Genomic DNA, 19,775 nt, shown 5'->3' with positions numbered 1-19,775 from the left:
ATTAAGTTTTGTTTGGCTGTTAACCCTTGCTTTGTTACTGGGAAAAATTGATTAAAATGGAAAATTTGCCAAAAAATTGAAATTCTGAAATTTCATCTCCATTTGCCAATAACTCTTGTGGAACACCTAAAGGGTTAACGACGTTTGTAAAAATCTGTTTTAAATACCTTGAGGGGTGTAGTTTCTTAGATGGGGTCACTTTTATTGGGTTTCTACTCTAGGGTTGCATCAGGGGGGCTTCAAATGGGACATGGTGTCAAAAAAACAGTCCAGCAAAACCTGCCTTCCAAAAACCGTATGGCATTCCTTTCCTTCTGCGCCCTGCTGTGTGCCCGTACAGCGATTTACGACCACATATGGGGTGTTTATGTAAACTACAGAATCAGGGCCATAAATATTGAGTTTGGTTTGGCTGTTAACCCTTGCTTTGTAACTGGAAAAAAAAATATTAAAATGGAAAATCTACCAAAAAAGTGAAATTTTGAAATTGTATCTCTATTTTCCATTAATTCTTGTGGAACACCTAAAGGGTTAACAAAGTTTGTAAAATCAGTTTTGAATACCTTTAGGGGTGTAGTTTATAGAATGGGGTCATTTTTGGGTGGTTTCTATTATTTAAGCCTCGCAAAGTGACTTCAGACCTGAACTGGTCCCTAAAAATTGGGTTTTTGAAAATTTCTGAAAAATTTAAAGATTTGCTTCTAAACTTCTAAGCCTTGTAACAGCCCCCAAAAATAAAATATCATTCCCAAAATGATCCAAACATGAAGTAGACATATGGGGAATGTAAAGTAATAACTATTTTTGGAGGTATTACTATGTATTATAGAAGTAGAGAAATTGAAACTTGGAAATTTGCAATTTTTAAAAAATTTCTGGTAAATTTGTTATTTTTTATAAATAAAAATATTTTTTTTTACTTCATTTTATCAGTGTCATGAAGTACAATATGTGACGAATAAGCAATCTCAGAATGGCCTGGATAAGTCAAAGCATTTTAAAGTTATCAGCACTTAAAGTGACACTGGTCAGATTAGCAAAAAATGGGCAAGTCCTTAAGGTGAAATAGGGCTGAGTCCTTAAGGGGTTAAGGAGCTAAATTATGGAATGAAAGTGCTCATCTCCAGCTGCCGCTGTAATTTTAACAACTGGATCTGGAGAACCTGAGGGAACTGGCTTAATCCCATGCCTGCATCCAGGCCCCTGCTGTATCTGCCAACATCAGTGAAAACACTGATGCCGGCGGATTAACCCCCTGCGGCAGCTTGTACATCCCCATCAGGTCCCCGTGCTGTGGTGGACTGGATGGTTGCTAATTGGGATTTCCAGTTTCGGAAGCCCAAGAGATTCAGCCCCAGGGCTGGGTCTCCTAGGTAACTGTCAGCGTCTTACAGTGTAAGGCACTGACAGTTCAATACAGCACAATACAGATGTATTGTGCTGTATTGAAACATGGATCAGACCCTAAAATGTTGACATCCTATAGTGGGACAAAAAAAATTATAAAAGTTTAATAAAATTGTTTTTAACAATAAAAAAAAAAGTTTCAATTTAAAAAAAAGACCCTTCCCCATAAAAAGATATATAGAAAATTGTAAAACATAGAAAAAAAAAACACATATTTGATATTTCTGCAGTTGTAACAACCTGCTCTATAAAAATATCCTATGATCCACCCCGTCCAGTCAACACTGTAAAAAATAAAAAATAAAAACTGCTAAAAAAAAAAGCCATTTTTAGTTACATTTTATCACAAAAAGTTTAATACCAAGCAATTAAAAGGTCATATGTACCCAAAAATAATACCAATCAAACCGCCATCTAATCCCACAAAAATTGAGTCCCTACATAAGACAATCAGCCAAAAAATACAAAAAATATGGCTTTCAGAAAATAGACATAAAAACATCATTTTTTTCATTTCAAAAATGCTTTTATTGTTTAAAACCAAAATATATATAAAAAAATAGACATATTAAGCATCGCCGTGTCCGTGTCTTTTTAGTTTTTTGGCCGATTGTCTTATGTAGGGTCTAATTTTTTGAAGCATGAGATGACGGTTTGATTGGTTTGATTATTTATCACCTTACATCTCAAAAAGTGTAATACCAAGCGATCAAAAATCGGTATGTACCCAAAAATAATACCAATCAAACCGTCATCTCATGCCTCAAAAAATGAACACTACATAAGACAATCGGCCAAAAAACAAAAAAGATAAGGCTTTCAGAAAATGGAGACAAAAATGCTTTTATTGTTTAAAAACAAAATATATTTAAAAAAAACAAACATGTTAGGTATCGGACCATCTGTAACAAACTGCTATATAAAAATACCACATGAGCTAACCCGTCTGGTGAACACCGTAAAAAATAAATAAATTTAAAACCGTGCCAAAAAATAAATTATTTTCTCAACATACATCACAAAAAGTGTAATACCAAACGATCAAAATGTAGTATGTACCCCAAAATAGTACCAATCACACCGTCATCTCATCCCGCAAAAATTGAGACCCTAAGACAATTGGGCAAAAAATAAAAAATAAATTGGCTTTCTGAAAATGGAGACATAAAAACATGATTGTTTTTCTTTCAAAAATTGTGCACTCTGCCGTGTTACTATTCAGCAGTTTCCGACCACATATGGGGTGTTTCTGTAAACTGCTGAATCAGGGTAATAAATATTGAGTTTTATTTGGCTGTTAACCCTTGATGTGTTACAGGAAAAAATGAATTAAGATGGAGAATCTGCCAAAAAAGTGAAATTTAAAAATGTCATCTTCTTTTCCTTTAATTCTTGTGGAACACCTAAAGGGTTAAAAAAGTTTGTAAAATCATTTTTTTAAATAATTTGAGGGGTGTCGTTTATACAATGGGGTCATTTATGGGGGGTTTCCACTATGCAAGCCCCACAAAGTGACTTTAGAATTGAAGTGGTCCTTAAAAAGGTTTTGGAAATTTTCTTAAAAATTAAAAAATTTGCTTCTAAAATTCTAAGCCTTATAAGATCCTAAAAAATAAAATTACAATTACAAAAGGATGCAAACATGAAAGTGGACATATGGGGAATGTAAAGTAATAACTCTCTTATGATGTATCACTATCTGCTTTAAAAGCAGAGAAATTGAAATTGTGAAAATTGCAAATTTTTCCATATTTTCTGTAAATTTTGGATTTTTTTTTATATATAAAAGTGAATTATATTGACTAAAATTTTTCACTATCATAAAGTACAATGTGTCCTGAAAAAACATTCTCAGAATGGCTTGGATAAGTAAAAGTATTCCAAAGTTATCATCACATAAAGTGACACATTTAAAGTTTAAAAAAAACGGCCAGATCCATAAGATGAAAAATGGCAAGGTCCTTAAGGTGTTAATACCTGACAGTACAGAATATCTGGCAAATGGTATTTCTATGTTGTTTACTATGTATTTTATTTTATTTATATAGTGGCTAGACATAGTAAAGCGCTGTATACAATACTGCCCGCGCTTGCTGCCACAGGAGTAATCTGAGCTCCAAAGCAAAATCCTCAAAAAGGTTCCCCATTATCACATGTAATTTATAGTTCTGCCCTCCTCATATGCGGTTCAGGGCCCCTTAGGCTCCAGGGTCTAGGTGCCATGGCTGCCTCCACACCTCCTGTAGTCACATGCTTGCTGTTCCGTAAAACTAATGTCTAATCACAAATGGTTTTGCTATATCTGTTGTTACAAGTTTCTGTGTGTAGAAGATTTCACATGTGTTTTCTGCTTGGCCCACCTAAACTATATTACTAATTTGCAATTTGTATACTTACTGTACATATTACCCTTTATTTCATTACAACAGGTGTCCTATGTTAAAGCTATTGACATTTGGATGGCCGTCTGTCTCCTGTTTGTATTTTCCGCCTTACTGGAGTATGCAGCAGTCAATTTTGTATCCAGACAGCACAAAGAACTTTTAAGATTTAGACGTAAAAGAAAGAAGGATAAGGTATTTTATCATCATCATTTTCTATACCAGCCTTTGGCTGATCTTTACATTTGTAATATTGAATAATGTTTCACATTAATCCAGGAATACATGAGAGACAGGCATTTCAAGAGTCTGAAAACCCAGATACAACTGTAATACTGATCATGGTCTATCTAACCTGTATGAGAAGTTAATTTGCAAGACAAGAACTAATTTACAGATTCTTTGTTCTTTTATATTAACCTTTAAAGTGAAACTCCCAGCAAAAATGCCTTTAGCACCGTGCATCCTCCCAAATTATAGATTTTTTTCTAAATGTATTCTTTGTATTTATTTATTTATTATTATACTGTTGCTTTTTTAGCTACAAAATATTTCTCAGTACTGTACAAAGATTGTCACCACTCATGTATCAGTAGTACATGACGAAGCCACATAAATACAGGGAGAACATACAAACGTGCAGCTGTCGGTCAAATTCATACCCAAGACCTCAGTGATGCAAGCCAATCATGTGGACCACTTTACCATCACCTTTATTGATTAATTTGCTTGGCTATAATTATGTGCTAACTAGTTGGTGAGTAATTTCCTATATAAATTAAATAAATAGTAATAATATTATCCAAAATGTAACCCCCTTAGTGACCGCTAATACGCACTTTTTACAGTGGTCACTAAGGGGCTTTAGGCTCTAAGCACTGTATGGGTCTCCCGTGCAGCAGAGAGCAGGAGCTTGGCTCTCACATGACAGCTGGGATCCTGCTCTAATGATCTGGATCGGCAGAAGCGGCAATTGTGTCCATATAAAGCCTTAGATGCCGCAGGCAATAAGTGTCTAAGCAGTTTCAGAGAGAGAGGCGACTCCCTCTGTCAGGCATCGGCATCTCCAAGAATTAGATTGCGTGATGCCGATCTCTCCATACAGCAACCGCGGACTAAAATACCTGCCCTCAGTGTATATCCATCAGGGTGTGCCAGTATCCTACTGACAGTATAATACACTGTACTACACCAGATGTATAGTGTATCATAAAAGTGTCCACAGGATCACATATCAATCCCCTTGTGGGACTAATAAATTGTCAAAATAAAACTGAAATAAAGTTTTAGCATAAGAAAAAACTTTATGTAAAAATCTTTTTCCATTGAAAAAAATGCCTTTTAATGAAAAAAGTTGCAAAAATATAATCCACTCCACATGTTTGGTATTGTCACATCTGTAATGACCCACACTATACAGTTATCACTTAAAGAGGACCTTTCACTAGAATAAAAAATGTAAACTAAGTATACAGACATGGACAGCGGCGCCCAGGGATCTCCCTGCACTTACTATTATCCCTGGGCGCCGCTCCGTTCTCCCGGCAATGGCAAAAAAAAAAACTCTCAGGCTATGAGCTGAGAGCTGCGATTGGCCAGCGCTACAGCCTGGGAGAAGGAGACGCCAGCAGGCTCCACCCAGTTGAGCCGAACATATGAAGATACAGGAGGCTATACCGGACGAACGGAGCGGCGCCCAGGGATAACAGTAAGTGCAGGGAGATCTCTGGGCGCCGCTCTCCATGTCTGTATACTTAGTTTAATTTTTTTATTCTAGTGAAAGGTCCTCTTTAATTTATTTTAATTAAACTTACAAAAAACGAACTTAAAAAATAACCCAAATGAGCAAAGCCAAAATGACAGTTTTTTGCTTATTCACCACAAAAAATGTACTAAAAAGCAACCAAAAGTGATATGTACTCCAAAATGATACCAGTGAAAACACAAGCCGTCCCTCACACATGTCAATAGAAAGCAAAAATAAAAAAGTTATGGATCTTGGGATGCAGCAATGCAAAAATATTTTTTTAAGAAAAGGGGTTTTATTGTGCAAAATTAGTAAAATGTGAAAAAAATATGTATATAGTCACACTGGTACAGAGAATAATGTTTTCATATTAATTTTGCGTCTCAAAATTTACAACTTAAGGCCTCATGCACATGACCGTTCCGTTTTTTGCGGTCCGCAAATTGCGGATCCGCAAAACACGGAAGCCGCCCGTGTGCCTTCCGCAATTTGCGGAACGGAACAGGCAGCCCATAGTAGAAATGCCTATTCTTGTCCTCAAAACGGACAACAATAGCACAAGTTATATTTTTTTTGCGGGGCCACGGAACGGAGCAACGGATGCGGACAGCACACGGAGTCCCAAAACTGCGGCTCGGATGCGGACCAAAACAACGGCCGTGTGCATGAGGCCTAAACCTCAGTACTGATGTTTTTTTCCCATCCCAGAAACAGTTAATAAAAGTTAACCAGCAAAAAAACAAGCCGACATACAGCTACATCAACAGAAAAATATAAAAAGTTTTTAGCTCTTGGAATGTGACAATTAGAAATGAGCGAATCGAATCCCACAAAGTGGAATTTAATCCAAATTTCAGGAATTATTCGATTCGCCTAGAAGCTGAATTTCCTTGTTCTTTCGTGTCAGCGAATCGATTAATCCTGAAATTCAAACTTAACACCCCTTTTCAAATCTCTAGTGCCAATGTAAAAAAGGCAAAAAAAAATGCTTGGTTAAAAGATGTAAAATAGGCTGGTCACTAAGGTGGGAAGTGCACTGATGATAGATGTGTAGATAGGTGTGTAAGTGTAATTAAAGATGTTATCCAGCTTGAAAAAAAAAAATATCTATGTTAAATTTTGAAGAAATACCACTTACTAATATGCTAAGGTGTGAGATCTCCAGATATCAGTGCCAGTTTGTGTTCGACACAGGAGAGAGTTTTGTGTGCCGACACCTGACTAGCTCATTTCAGTAGCTAGGTAACCTACTGCCCTGGCTGATGCTAGACAGTAAAGGGGGCTAGCTTAGCTATTGAAATGAGACTATGTTCACATCTCCAGTGAATGTATCCAGCATGCTGTTCTGGTAAAGAACAGCCCGTTGGAGTTCACTAGATCCAGCATTGCTGGATTCTGCAGTTCACCACCGATTCCTTCTTGACTATAATGGGATCCGGTGGTGATCTGGCCACTTTCCAGCATAAATGTGGTTACTGCTGGAAAAATACTTCTGCAAGTGGCAATTTTTGTCCAGCCTAAAGCTGGCGTTTATTGTATGCTGGAGATGTGAACGAAACCTGAGCCAGTCTGCCAGCCCCTTCACATACAGCACAGGTGATCTGCTGACATAGGAAACTCTCTCCTGTATACAACATAAGCCAAAATTGGAGCTGCTGGGCCCAGCACTGGTATCTGAAGAACGAGGCACCTTTGTTAATTCAAGTATATTCAGTAGCATCTCTTCTATTTTAAACACATATAGTATAACAAGAATTTTTCACTCTAAATAACTCTTTTAATGAGAATGCTTAGACCACGAATAAACAAGATGATACCTGTGTAAGTATCTCTTCTTTTGTTATTTAAGCACATGTACAGTTAGATATGCGATCAATGTCTGATGAGTGTAGTGAAGTCCTCCTGACATATCACCTCTACTGGCTGTGTTCTGAATTGTATCATTTCCCCATAGATGTGACTATAGATAGCTGTGTTACAGTCCCAACCCAGTGCCTCATAGGTAGTGAAGGCATATAGGGAAAAGTCAGCTTTACAGAACACGGCATCTTGGCATTGATTGGGGTCTTAGCAGCAGAGCCCCCATTGATCAGACATTCATTAATATTGATCAGGATTCTTCAAATCCAAAAACTAATTGATTTTCATTAAATTAGTCATAGGTGTGTGGTTTGGAAGTTCCAAGACCGATGTTAAATTATAAATGTATAGGACTGTTATGTATTTGAATGGTCTAAGAATTCTTGAAAGACAGAGTAACCTTGCATCCAAATAGAAGACATCACTCTTTCCTTTCATATATGTCTGCTTGATGAATAAGCGTTTTTTCTCCATTCCAAAAAAAATGGATTCTGATTTTATTGGAAAGCCATGCTGCAGTCTTCTTTCTGCACAAACTGTCAAACAATTGATTTGTATTTAATAGACTGACACTCTGTCCTTGAAAATAATCACTGGAGAAATCTTTATAGAGGCTGTCTTTCTAGAAAGACCCAGCGAGATGCTATCAAGTGTTTAGTCAAAGGTTTATGATACAATATTCAAGAAATGAAAATAGCTTTTTGTAAATTGCTTTTTATCAAAATACCACAGCTGAATGAAATATTGATTTGTTTAATAATGCACTCGGTGGAGAAGAGTGTGCAAACAAGGCATTTTATAAATCCTATTGTATTATCATATGAAAGTGTTATACAGGAATTTGCAAATAATGTTGTTTTTTTAAGAATGAAATAAGCATAAAATAGTACTTTAGGTCTAGTTCTATTTGGTTAAATATTAAATGAAAATACATTTTTAGCTTGGAGCTATGGTCACTTACGCTGCTCCACAATTTGGCAAAACTCAGCATCATTGTGAAGCCGAAAACTCTTGGGCTATGCTCTTAGGACATAAATGCCTACGTTCTCTTATATCACTTCCTGTTGGCAGCTGGAAGTGCTTGCTGCTCTCTACTTTGCAACGCTAGAGAGCACATCTGGAGCAGGCGAGATAACAAATGTCGGCGTTACACTGTGGAACACATGTACTCTGCTCTACTCTTTGCCTACTAGAGGCCACATCCACTAATGGTGGAGTAGAAAGCCTTAAGTAAAAGTTTACAAAACCTATTAAAAAGGGGTAATATGTAAAGAAATGACATAAATATTCTGATATTGTGCTAGCGATAATTCAAATATCACATGTAACAAACACATAACACACAACTGCAGTATAACGTATGACAAAGGACTAAAATAGAATACATAACGCACTATTTTATAAAAAAAATTATAATTATAACAATTTTACTGCATAATAAAAAAGTAGAGATGAGCGAATTATTCAAAAATTAGATTCGCCGGTTTGCCGAATTTGTCGGGAAAAATTTGGTTCGATCCGAATATATTTTTCTGGTGAATTACGGTATTTCCTGGCTGCAGAGAGCCTTTGTAGTGGTATAGAACACTGTGCCTTGCAGTAACATGCATAGGGAGTCTGCTTTGGTAGTGAAATAATACTGTGAGTCCGTATGACATGCAGATGATAGGCGTCGCTTTTAGAATCACTGCACACTTCACTTATTTGGGCAGTCACGGGGCCAAAACTGTCCAAATAACTCAAGTATGAACTCAGCCTTACATGTCGATGTTAGCGCCAAGCAAAAGAGCACTCCTTTTATACCGTCATTCCACATAGATGTCTACAGAACCTGTTCTATTAAACGCTTATACAAGTAGAGCCCCTCCGACAGAGTGGAGAGGGTGTCAGCAGTAAGTTTGTGTTGACGTCACTGCCTAATTTTCCCTTCCTCTGATCCGTCAGAACAATAACCCACAAAAACAGATTCTGTCTCTGGAGCATACACCTTCACTCGGTCAGCATTTGCTCAATAATCTATCAGTATTGCTAATGCAAAAGAAAAACAGGAGTGGATCTAAAACAGAGATGACATGTGAATGCAATATTTTCATGCCTTCTGTGTTTTGTACCACTCCTGCTTTTGGCTACCAAATCATAAGCCAATTCTGATGGGACCATACAGGCCTTACAGCTGCTACACAGACAGGATCCGTTGTGCGTCTCATTTTTCCTTCCCTCTGACAGATCAGAAGAAAGGTCAAATAAATTATGATGTCAGCAAGGCTGAAAGCCAAAATAGTGGACCAGTCATGAAGTGGGGAGGGTGGGAACAGCATGAGAAGTCTGCAGAGAGGACCTATGACATATTGGTGAGGTGAAAGCAGCATGAGGAGACCACAGACTGGCCCATTGACAGGGTCTGGAGGTGGCAGTAGTATGAGGAGACCAACGAGTGGCACAATGACACAGTCTGTAGGTGGCAGCGGCAGCATCAGGAGAAGGCCACCGAGTGGCACAATCACAGAGTCTGGAGGTGGTGGCAGCAGCAGCATCAGGAGAAGGCCACCGAGTGGCACAATTACAGGGTCTGGAGGTGGCAGCAGTATGAGGAGGCCAACGAGTGTCACAATGACACAGTCTGTAGGTGGCAACGGCAGCATCAGGAGAAGGCCACTGAGTGGCACAATGACAGAGACTTGAGTTGGCAGCAGTATGAGGAGGCCACCGAGTGGCACAATCACAGAGTCTGGAGGTGTCGGTGGCAGCAGCATCAGGAAAAGGCCACCGAGTGGCACAATGACAGAATCTGGAGGTGGCGGCAGCATCAAGAGAAGTCCACTGAGTGTCACAATGACAGAGTCTGGAGGTGGCAGCAGCAGCAGCATCAGGAGAAGGCCACCAAGTTGCACAATGACAGAGTCTGGAGGTGTCAGCAGTATGAGGAGGCCAACGAGTGGCACAATGACAGAGTCTGGAGGTGGAGGCCGCAGAAGCATCAAGAGAAGGCTACCAAGTGGCACAATGACAGAGTCTGGAGTTGGCAGCAGTATAAGGATGCCACTGAGTGGCATAATGACACAGTCTGGAGTTGGCAGCAGTATGAGGAGGCCACCGAGTGGCACAATGACAGAGTCTGGAGGTGGTGGCTGCAGCAGCAGCATCAGGAGAAGTCCACCGAGTGGCACAATGACAGAGTCTGGAGTTGGCAGCAGTATAAGGATGCCACTGAGTGGCATAATGACACAGTCTGGAGTTGGCAGCAGTATGAGGAGGCCACCGAGTGGCACAATGACAGAATCTGGGGGTGGCGGCAGCATCAGGAAAAGGCTACCAAGTTGCACAATGACCGAGTCTGGAGTTGGCAGCAGTATAAGGAGGCCACCGAGTGGCATAATGACACAGTTTGGAGTTGGCAGCATCAGGAGAAGGCCACTGAGTGGCACAATGACAGAGTCTGGAGGTGGCTGCAGCATCATGAGAAGGCTACCAAGTGGCACAATGACAGAGTCTGGAGGTGGCTGCAGCAGCAGCATAAGGAGAAGGCCACCGAGTGGCACTATGACAGAGTCTGGAGGTGGCAGCAGTATGAGGAGGCCACCGAGTGGCACAATCACAGAGTCTGGAGGTGGCAGAAGCAGCAGCATCAGGAGAAGTCCACCAAGTGGCACAATCACAGAGTCTGGAGGTGGCAGCAGTATGAGGAGGCCACTGAGTGGCACAATGATAGAGTCTGAAGGTAACAGCAGCAGCATCAGGAAAATTCCATCGAGTGGCACAATGACAGAATCTGGAGGTGGCAGCAGTATGAGGAGGCCCCCGAGGGGCACAATGACACAGTCTGGAGTTGGCTGCATCAGGAGAAGTCCACCAAGTGGCACAATCACAGAGTCTGGAGGTGGTAGCAGAATTAGGAGGTCACCGAGTAGCATAATGACAGAGTCTGGAGGTGGCAGCAGCATCAGGAGAAGACCACTGAGTGGCACAGTGACAGAGTCTGGAGGTAGCAGCAGTATGAGGAGGCCACTGAGTGGCACAATGACAGAATCTAAAGGTGGTGGCAGCAGCAGCAGCATCAGGAGAAGACCACTGAGTGGCACAGTGACAGAGTCTTGAGGTATCAGCAGTATGAGAAGGTCACCAAGTGACACAATGACAGAGTCTGGAGGTGGCGGCAGCAGCAGCATCAGGAGGATACCACAGAGTGGCAAGGTGACATAGTGTTGAGATGGCAGCAGCAGCAACATCAGGATACCACAGATTGGCAAGGTGACATAGTGTGGATATGGCAGCAGCAGCAGGATACCACAGAGTGGCAAGGTTACATAGTGTGGAGATGGCAGCAGCAGCATCAGGATACTACAGCGTGGCAAGGTGACATAGCATGGATATGGCAGCAGCAGCAGGATACCACAGAGTAGCAAGGTTAAATAGTGTATATATGGCAGAAGCAGCATCAGGATACCACAGAGTGGCAAGGTGACATAGTGTGGAAATGACAGCAGAAGCAGGATACTACAGAGTGGCAAGGTGACAGTGTGGATATGGCAGCAGCAGGATACCACAGAGTGGCAAGGTGACATAGTGTGGAGATGGCAGCAGCAGCATCAGGATACCACAAAGTGACCAGTTGAAAGAGTGGGGCGGTGGGTGGCAATACCAGTACCTGCTAATGAAGGTGGGTGAAAGAAGGAGCACTTGGCATCAGATGTGTGGCATCAGGCAGGTGGCAGCATCAGAGAAGTAGTTGAGGCAGGTAGCCAGAAGAAACCGGTCTCTTTTTTCAAGGTTTGGCTGAGGCGGCATGGATGATCTAATCAGATGCATCAGGCATTGGTGGGTGGAAATCCTGGCTGATCCACGCCTGATTCATCTTGATAAAGGTCAGTCTCTCCACATTTTGGGTGGACAGGCGAGTTCTCCTTGGGGTAACTATGGCCCCCGCCGCACTAAACACCCGCTCTGATGCCACACTACTGGCCGGGCAGGACAGCTTTTCCAGGGCAAGCTCTGCTAGTTGCTGCCACAAATTCAGTTTGGCTGCCCAGCAGTCCAGTGGATCTTCAATGTGGGTTGGCAGGGTGCTGTCCAAGTATGCCACCACCTGCTGGTTCAGGTCCTGCTCCAGGTCTACCTGATGCTGCTGGTGAGTAGTTTCTTCACTATGCGGGTGAAGAAAGCTACTCATCAGCGACTGTAGACTCAGGCTGCTGCTGATAGAGCTAGTACTGCTCCTGCCACCCCACCCCTCCCCAGCAGCCATGGCAGTGGAACGTGAGCGCAGAGGGCCCCCCCGGTCAGACCTGCGAGAGGATGAACGATGGCGTAGATAGGCAGCGGCCAACTAACTGCATTGGATGTCTGTCGCAGTTCAGTTTGTCCTCCCTCTCAGTGGGTGTAAAAAAGGCCCCTATTCTGGACCGGTAGCGAGGGTCCAAGAAGGTGGAGAGCCAGAAGTCATCCCTCTGCCGAATGGTGACAATTCGGCTGTCACTACGCAAGTAAGCCTCCTTACTCTGCTGCGACCTCTGCCTGCGCCAGAAACATTAAGGCCTCTGCCACTCCACTGTGCATGGCCTGGCACTTCTCTGTCTGACATATCTTTAGCTGAACTAAATAAATTAAAATCAAATTAAAACACCCCTAAGAGCAACAAAAATATTTTTTTTTCGGTACTGAAATAGGCCACTAAACACTTTCACCACAAATAACTGCAACAGTGAAATGTGTATATATTTTTCTTTTTGTACTGAAATAGGGCACTAAACGCTTTCACCGTGAATAACTGCAACAGTGAAGTGTGTATATATTTTTCTTTTTGCATTAAAATAGGCCACTAAAAGCTTTTCAACATAGCACTTGCACCCCAATAACAAGAACAAATTGCTGGAATGACAGAGCTATATAATGGCTATTTGGATCCCCAAATAATCTTTACCTGCACTCGTAAATCGCTTTTCTAGCACTGTCCCTAGCACCTTCTGATATCTGTCCCTGCACTAAGATGCTGTGAAATGATTCCTCCCTATCCTTTCCTGCACTTTTAAATCGCTTTTCTAGCACTGTCCCTAGCGCCTTCTGACGTCTCTCCCTGCACTAAGATGCTGTGAAATGATTCCTCCCTATCCTTTCCCTGCACTTATAAATAGTTTTTTCTGTGTTTTTTGTCACAATGAGGTATTTCTAATTGCTGTCCCTAGTGTTTTCTCACGTCTGTCCCTGCACTCAGAACGCTGTAAAATGTCTGAATCTAAGATGGCCGCCGTATTTATAGGGCTGTGACATCACAGGGCTGGCTGGCTGCTGATTGGCTCCATCATGCATGTCAGTCGGGGTGATCCTGCCTTCCCATACTTCCTTTCTCCATGTCCTCACACGTGCAGCAGCCATTTTAGGAAAAATGTGATTCATTACCACGAAGCGCAAGGAAATTTGCATTCGTTGCGAATCAAATTTTTCCTGAAATTCGGATCAAATTCCACTTTGTCAGCTTCGATTCACTCATCTCTATACATAACCTTAAATAGTAATTATAAAGTAATAAATCTAGATAAAAAACATAACCAACTCATATAAAGTTAAATACTGTATAATAAAAAAAGAAAAAATATATATAATAATAATAAAGGACCTGTCCTAAGATCCATAAATGGATAATATCTTAATATTATATAAAATAATAAACAAAAATAATTGAACATCATGTACAGCCCACTGTAGAGAGATAAGAAAAAAAATAGACTACAAATGGATGGAATTAATTCCTATTATAGTTAATGTGCTATAATGAAGCAAAGAAGAAAAAAAAAGTGGTGGTGGTGGGGAGACAAACTTATACTTAGATTATATACCTCTCCATGCAATTACATAAAAACACTATCATAGTGTGGGGGCTCTCCCTATACTGAGCTTTCACTTCTGTGGGCATTACAAAAAGAGCCAAGTAAGTTTCCATGCTGGGAGTTGTAGTTTCATAGCAGCCGGAGTGGCGAAGGTTGCTGATTCCTGCTCTAGGGACTCATTAAGGCCTAGCGGTATCAGAGAGTTAAGCAAAAAATCCAATACAACACAATTGTTGATAAGACTGATGGACCCATTGAACTTAGCCAGAGTAGAGTGGGATTAGATTTGTAAAATAATTGAAAGTGCTTAGATACACTGTGTTTCATAAATTTCAGATTTATATTAGACCAATGCTGGTTAAATCCTTAAAGTTTGAGTGGTCAATCCAATGAATTGAAGGCCACAGGGGTATTGTAGCATACATACAACATTTCTTGTACCACATTCTGTGTAGTGTAATATGATTGTTTCCCCTGTTGTAATAATAACTTCTTTTACCTGGTCTGATATAATGTTGCAACACTTAAAGTGGCCTGAACCGCAACTCTATTCATACCGGTAATTTTCTGAGTCTGTTTAGGACATGATGGGGCCACCAAATTCTTAAGGGTAGGGGCTCTATGGAATGTAAGGCATGGCTGTCTTGAGAGTAACCTCCCCAAAATAGGATCTATAAGGAGAACGGGCCAATGTTTTGTCATGAGTTTTTGTAATGGGTAATAAAAGTAAAGGGAATCTATCACTAGTTTTTTGGTGTCCTAACTAGGGACAACATAAACTAGTGACAGATCCGCTTAGTAAAATGTCAACTAAACAGCTCCAGCACATTTCAAACAAGTTCCCATATTCATGAGCTCCGAACCCGAACCGAACTTCGTCCCGAACCCGAACCCCATTGAAGTCAATGGGGACCCGAACTTTTGGGCACTAAAAAGGCTGTAAAACAGCCCAGGAAAGAGCTAGAGGGCTGCAAAAGGCAGCAACATGTAGGTAAATCCCCTGCAAACAAATGTGGATAGGGAAATTAATTTAAAAAAAAATAAAAAAATAAAAAATGACCCAATATCAATTGGACAGAGGTCCCATAGCAGAGAATCTGGCTTCACGTCAGCAGAGAATCAGTCTCTTCATGCCATAGCAAAGAATCTGGTTTCATGTCAGCAGAGAATCAGTCTCTTCATGCCATAGCAGAGAATCTGGCTTCATGTCACCCACCACTGGAAGAGGCCACTGTCACATTTTTAGGCCCAGGCAGAGGAGAGAGGTCCCGTAACAGAGAATCTGGCCTTATGTCAGCACAGAATCTGTCTTCATGTCATAGCAGAGAATCAGGCTTCACGTCACCCACCACTGGAACAGGCCACTGTCACACATTTAGGCCCAGGCACCCAGGCAGAGGAGAGAGGTCCCGTAACAGAGAATCTGGCCTTATGTCAGCGCAGAATCTGTCTTCATGTCATAGCAGAGAATCAGGCTTCACGTCACCCACCACTGGAACAGGCCACTGTCACATATTTAGGCCCAGGCACCCAGGCAGAGGAGAGAGGTCGCGTAACAGAGAATCTGGCCTTATGTCAGCGCAGAATCTGTCTTCATGTCATAGCAGAGAATCAGGCTTCACGTCACCCACCACTGGAACAGGCCACTGTCACACATTTAGGCCCAGGCACCCAGGCAGAGGAGAGAGGTCCCGTAACAGAGAATCTGGCCTTATGTCAGCGCAGAATCTGTCTTTATGTCATAGCAGAGAATCAGGCTTCACGTCACCCACCACTGGAACAGGCCACTGTCACATATTTAGGCCCAGGCACCCAGGCAGAGGAGAGAGGTCGCGTAACAGAGAATCTGGCTTCATGTCAGCACAGAATAAGTCTTCATGTCATAGCAGAGAATCAGGCTTCACGTCACCCACCACTGGAACAGGCCACTGTCACACATTTAGGCCCCGGCACCCAGACAGAGGAGAGGTTCATTCAACTTTGGGTTGCCCCGCAATATAATGGTAAAATGAAATTAAAAATAGTATTGAATGAGGAAGTGCCCTGGAGTAGAATAATATATTGTTAAGGGGAGGTAGTTAATATCTAATCTGCACAAGGGATGGACAGGTCATGTGGGATCCATGCCTGGTTCATTTTTATGAACGTCAGCTTGTCCACATTGGCTGTAGACAGGCGGCTGCGTTTGTCTGTAATGACGCCCCCTGCCATGCTGAATACACGTTCAGACAAAACGCTGGCCGCCGGGCAGGCCAGCACCTCCAAGGCATTAAAGGCTAGCTCTGGCCACGTGGACAATTTGGAGACCCAGAAGTTGAATGGGGCCGAACCATCAGTCAGTACGTGGAGGGGTGTGCACAGGTACTGTTCCACCATGTTAGTGAAATGTTGCCTCCTGCTAACACGTTCCGTATCAGGTGGTGGTGCAGTTAGCTGTGGCGTGTTGACAAAACTTTTCCACATCTCTGCCATGCTAACCCTGCCGTCAGAGGAGCTGGCCGTGACACAGCTGCGTTGGCGACCTCTTGCTCCTCCTCTGCCTTCGCCTTGGGCTTCCACTAATTCCCCTGTGACATTTGGGAATGCTCTCAGTAGCGCGTCTACCAACGTGCGCTTGTACTCGCGCATCTTCCTATCATGCTCCAGTGTAGGAAGTAAGGTGGGCACATTGTCTTTGTACCGGGGATCCAGCAGGGTGGCAACCCAGTAGTCCGCACACGTTAAAATGTGGGCAACTCTGCTGTCGTTGCGCAGGCACTGCAGCATGTAGTCGCTCATGTGTGCCAGGCTGCCCAGAGGTAAGGACAAGCTGTCCTCTGTGGGAGGTGTATCGTCATCGTCCTGAGTTTCCCCCCAGCCACGCACCAGTGATGGGCCCGAGCTGCTTTGGGTGCCACCCCGCTGTGAACATGCTTCATCCTCATCCTCCTCCACCTCCTCCTCATCCTCGTCCTCCTCGTCCTCCAGTAGTGGGCCCTGTCTGGCCACATTTGTACCTGGCCTCTGGTGTTGCAAAAAACCTCCCTCTGAGTCACTTCGAAGAGACTGGCCTGAAAGTGCTAAAAATGACCCCTCTTCCTCCTCTTCCTCCTGGGCCACCTCCTCTTCCATCATCGCCCTAAGTGTTTTCTCAAGGAGACATAGAAGTGGTATTGTAACGCTGATAACGGCGTCATCGCCACTGGCCATGTTGGTGGAGTACTCGAAACAACGCAACAGGGCACACAGGTCTCGCATGGAGGCCCAGTCATTGGTGGTGAAGTGTGTCTGATCCGCAGTGCGACTGACCCGTGCGTGCTGCAGCTGAAACTCCACTATGGCCTGCTGCTGCTCGCACAGTCTGTCCAGCATATGCAAGGTGGAGTTCCACCTGGTGGGTACGTCGCATATGAGGCGGTGAGCGGGAAGGCCGAAGTTACGCTGTAGCGCAGACAGGCGAGCAGCGGCAGGGTGTGAACGCCGGAAGCGCGAACAGACGGCCTGCACTTTATGCAGCAGCTCTGACATGTCGGGGTAGTTGCGAATGAACTTCTGCACCACCAAATTCAGCACATGCGCCAGGCAAGGGATGTGCGTCAAACCGGCTAGTCCCAGAGCTGCAACGAGATTTCGCCCATTATCGCACACCACCAGGCCGGGCTTGAGGCTCACCAGCAGCAACCACTCGTCGGTCTGTTGTTCTATACCCCGCCACAACTCCTGTGCGGTGTGGGGCCTGTCCCCAAACATATGAGTTTCAGAATGGCCTGCTAACGTTTACCCCAGGCTGTGCTCAAGTTGGTGGTGAAGGTGTGTGGCTGACTGGATGAGCAGGTGGAAGAAGAGGAGGAGGAAGCTGAGTAGGAGGAGGAGGAGACAGGAGGCAAAGAATGTTGCCCTGCGATCCTTGGCGGCGGAAGGACGTGCGCCAAACAGCTCTCCGCCTGGGGCCCAGCCGCCACTACATTTACCCAGTGTGCAGTTAGGGAGATATAGCGTCCCTGGCCGTGCTTACTTGTCCACGTATCTGTGGTTAGGTGGACCTTGCCACAGATGGCGTTGCGCAGTGCACACTTGATTTTATCGGACACTTGTTTGTGCAGGGAAGGCACGGCTCTCTTGGAGAAGTAGTGGCGGCTGGGAACAACATACTGTGGGACAGCAAGTGACATGAGCTGTTTGAAGCTGTGTGTGTCCACCAGCCTAAATGACAGCATTTCATAGGCCAGTAGTGTAGAAATGCTGGCATTCAGGGCCAGGGATCGAGGGTGGCTAGGTGGGAATTTACGCTTTCTCTTAAATGTTTGTGAGATGGAGAGCTGAACGCTGCCGTGTGACATGGTTGAGATGCTTGGTGACGCAGGTGGTGGTGTTGGTGGTACATCCCATGTTTGCTGGGCGGCAGGTGCCAACGTTCCTCCAGAGGCAGAGGAAGAGGCCGAGGCGGCGGCAGCAGCAGCAGAAGAGGCAGAGGCGGCGGCAGCAGCAGCAGAAGAGGCCGAGGCGGCGGCAGCAGCAGAAGAGGCCGAGGCGGCAGCAGCAAAAGAGGTAGCAGGGGGAGCCTGAGTGACTTCCTTGTTTTTAAGGTGTTTACTCCACTGCAGTTCATGCTTTGCATGCAGGTGCCTGGTCATGCAGGTTGTGCTAAGGTTCAGAACGTTAATGCCTCGCTTCAGGCTCTGATGGCACAGCGTGCAAACCACTCGGGTCTTGTCGTCAGCACATTGTTTGAAGAAGTGCCATGCCAGGGAACTCCTTGAAGCTGCCTTTGGGGTGCTCGGTCCCAGATGGCGGCGGTCAGTAGCAGGCGGAGTCTCTTGGCGGCGGGTGTTCTGATTTTGCCCACTGCTCCCTCTTTTGCTACGCTGTTGGCTCGGTCTCACCACTGCCTCTTCCTCCGAACTGTGAAAGTCAGTGGCACGACCTTCATTCCATGTGGGGTCTAGGACCTCATCGTCCCCTGCATCGTCTTCCACCCAGTCTTGATCCCTGACCTCCTGTTCAGTCTGCACACTGCAGAAAGACGCAGCAGTTGGCACCTGTGTTTCGTCATCATCAGAGACGTGCTGAGGTGGTATTCCCATGTCCTCATCATCAGGAAATAAGTAGTTGTGCGTTAGTGCATTCTATCTCTTCCACCCCTGGGGAAGGGCTAGGTGGATGCCCTTGGGAAACCCTGGCAGCAGAGTCTTCAAACAGCATAAGAGACTGCTGCATAACTTGAGTCTCAGACAGTTTCCCTGATATGCATGGGGGTGATGTGACAGACCGATGGGCTTGGTTTTCATGCGCCATCTGTGCGCTTTCTGCAGAAGACTGGGTGGGAGATAATGTGAACGTGCTGGATCAACTGTCGGCCACCCAATTGACTAATGCCTGTACCTGCTCAGGCCTTACCATCCTTAGAACGGCATTGGGCCCCACCAAATATCGCTGTAAATTCTGCTGGCTACTGGGACCTGAGGTAGTTGGTTCACTAGGACGTGTGGCTGTGGCAGAACGGCCACGTCCTCTCCCAGCACCAGAGGGTCCACTAACACCCCCACGACCATGTCCACGTCCGCGTCCGCGTCCCTTATT

The 19,775-nt window shown here is 43.9% G+C and overlaps 1 protein-coding gene across 1 annotated transcript in view; it reads left to right on the top strand.

Moving 5' to 3' along the window:
• Nucleotides 1-19,775, top strand: part of GLRA3 (glycine receptor alpha 3) — a 328,913-nt gene that overhangs the window by 290,052 nt on the left and 19,086 nt on the right. Inside the window, exon 8 of the mRNA XM_040420529.1 lies at nt 3,837-3,983. Coding sequence (XP_040276463.1) covers nt 3,837-3,983 — 147 coding nt within the window. The remainder of the gene's footprint in view (nt 1-3,836; nt 3,984-19,775) is intronic.

This window comes from Bufo bufo, chromosome 2 (genome assembly GCF_905171765.1).
Source record: "Bufo bufo chromosome 2, aBufBuf1.1, whole genome shotgun sequence".
Taxonomy (NCBI): domain Eukaryota; kingdom Metazoa; phylum Chordata; class Amphibia; order Anura; family Bufonidae; genus Bufo; species Bufo bufo.
The sequence above is the reverse complement of the archived record's forward strand: the minus strand, read 5'-3'. Positions and strand labels throughout refer to the sequence as shown.